At 32.7% G+C, this 2,640-nt stretch overlaps 1 protein-coding gene across 1 annotated transcript; it reads left to right on the top strand.

Moving 5' to 3' along the window:
* Window positions 1-6: 6 nt before the first annotated feature.
* Window positions 7-2,634, top strand: LOC100639840 (matrilin-2-like; the record flags this gene model as incomplete). Its single annotated transcript, XM_011410456.2, has 11 exons — window positions 7-65; window positions 112-250; window positions 535-671; window positions 850-1,081; window positions 1,160-1,405; window positions 1,449-1,694; window positions 1,738-1,986; window positions 2,033-2,149; window positions 2,196-2,318; window positions 2,370-2,486; window positions 2,531-2,634. Coding segments are annotated over exons 4-11 (1,410 nt in total), but the record flags the coding sequence as incomplete, so codon positions are not given.
* Between the last annotated feature and the right edge of the window lie 6 nt (window positions 2,635-2,640).

Here is a 2,640-nt window from a genome sequence, read left to right as displayed (position 1 = left end):
TTTACAGGAACAGCCTATTGATAATAATTCTGATGTGGCATATATTATAACAATCATTATTATAGGTAAGCAAAGTTAATTGTTCAAATTTATTTTACAATTTTTCTTCAGCTATAACTTTTACTTTGCTGGTGATTATTTTGATATCTGTTCTTGTGATCATCAAACGTAAAAAGACAAACCAATCAAAATTTGACTGGTTTGTCTTAAAAGCAGATATCTTTGATGGAGTCAACAAAGATAATCCATTGTATGATGATAATTTTGATCAAGAGAATTTTTCTGATCAATTATACTGACATACATTGAATATATAATACTTCACAGTTTTACAAAGCTGAACTCTAAAAGTGTTTATTTGTTATTAAAATGTGTATTATGATAATAAATATTTAAGTACACATGTACCAGTAAGTTAATTACCCCGGTAGATCTAAAATTAAATTCATGCATCAGTTTGTCAAAAAGATATTCACTGCTGTTGTATTGGTGCTCTTTTTGAATGACCTAATGAATTCCATTTATAAAGTATAGATTACTTCTCAGGAGATGAATAAAGGTGCCTCGCCTTATACTATCAGGAGATAAAGAGAAAACAACTCTTCTTGTGTTCCTGACAATGAAGCTATTGACTTTGTTTAGTGTTGTGTTGCTACTGATTACTCTATCTGGTTAGTTATCGTGTCTCTTGTCATTTTTTCCAAGTGCCATGCACTAAGTGATCTTTAGAAGTTTATATTACTGTGTATAACCTATCTTTCATGTATTGTGTGTGACATATGCCTTGTCATTAGAAGACTTAGTAGACTTTACATGTATTGATTGCCATGATGGACTTTACTTATTTAGATTTGGTTATATCTGATAGCTGTGATGGCTGCTGTGGTGATAGTGATGGTGATGGACAAGGCATTTTTAGCTAGTTGTATAAGCTGCATGGGTGAGACTATCACTTGCATAGATATTGATGAGTGTGCATATGAAAATGGAGGATGTGAACACAACTGCACTAATACAAATAGTTCTTACTATTGTTCATGTTTCACTGGATACAGGCTGTACAAGAAAAAGTTTTGTTCAGGTTATTGAAACTAAATTTCTGAACTGGCACATTTATTAGTTTTATCATGTGCTATTAACTTACAATTATTTTTAACAGATATTGATGAATGCAGTGAAGGTATATCAGGTTGTAATCAGTTATGTTCTAATACTCTTGGAAGCTACACTTGCAGTTGTCACAATGGATATGAACTGGAAATGGATAATCATACCTGTATTGATATTGATGAATGTCTTACCAATAATGGAGGATGTGATCATACTTGTGTGAATACTAATGGTAGCTACTATTGCCAGTGTAACTACAGTTATGTGTTAAATCATAACAGACATCAGTGTGATGGTAAGTAGATATATTATCTATATAAATCCAAGTATTTTTAAAGATGTCAATGAATGTGCTAATGGTAACAATGCATGTAACCAGAAATGTATCAATACTATTGGATCATACTACTGTGACTGTTACACTGGATATCATCTTATAAGCAATCAAAGATACTGCATAGACACTAATGAGTGCTCAACAAATAATGGTGGCTGTCAGCAGCGCTGCTATAACACTGATGGGAGCTATTATTGCTCTTGTTGGTCGGGATACTATTGGAATGCTACAACGAACAGATGTGAAGGTACAACTGTTGTGTAATGTGTTTAAATTTACTTTGGTAAAAGATAAGGATGAATGCTCTCCAAATTGGAGCAATAGGTGTGAGCAAAATTGTCACAACAGGAATGGATGGTACTATTGTAGTTGCAGACCTGGATACAGGTTACGCTACAGCTACTATTGCTACAACATTGATGAGTGTCAAAATAACAATGGCGGGTGTGAACAACGTTGTATAGATAATACTGGATCTTATTACTGTGATTGCAATGTAACTGGCTATGCTCTTGATGGAGATAATCATGGATGCTCACGTTAGTATAAAGTCTTTACTGTAGTAAAATTAATTGATCTGTATAGGAAATTGTAGCACTGATCCTCTGGTCTGCCAGCAAGTTTGTCATAGTCAAAATGACCTCTTAAATTGTTCATGTTATCCTGGCTACAGATTAACTGATGATGGAAGAACTTGTGAAAGTAAATTGTATTTTATTATTATATTAATATTGTGGTCTGGTTATAGAGATATATCTATGTTCAGAAAATGCAACAAACTGTAATCAAATTTGTACTAATACAAATAATAGTTTTATTTGTTCGTGTAATGATGGCTATGAGCTATCAAGTGACAATGCTACATGTCAGGGTAATGCATACATCATAAAGGTTACAATTAAGAATCATAAGTTTCTTATAGATATTAATGAGTGTATTAACAGTGACTGTGAACATAACTGTACCAATACTGATGGAAGTTACACTTGTTCATGTTATAGTGGCTACTCATTAGATAGTGATGGGAGAAGCTGTTCAGGTATTAACTAATGTTTTGCTTGACTATAATAATACTGATTATAGACATTAATGAGTGCCTTAATGAAAATGGAGGTTGTCAACAAAAATGCACTAATCAAAATGGTTCTTTTGAATGTTCATGCAATAATGGCTATGCATTAGAAAACAAGAAG

Source organism: Amphimedon queenslandica, unplaced genomic scaffold (genome assembly GCF_000090795.2).
Source record: "Amphimedon queenslandica unplaced genomic scaffold, v1.1 AMPQUscaffold_8579_Cont19477, whole genome shotgun sequence".
NCBI classification, from domain to species: Eukaryota; Metazoa; Porifera; class Demospongiae; order Haplosclerida; family Niphatidae; genus Amphimedon; species Amphimedon queenslandica.
The sequence above is the reverse complement of the archived record's forward strand: the minus strand, read 5'-3'. Positions and strand labels throughout refer to the sequence as shown.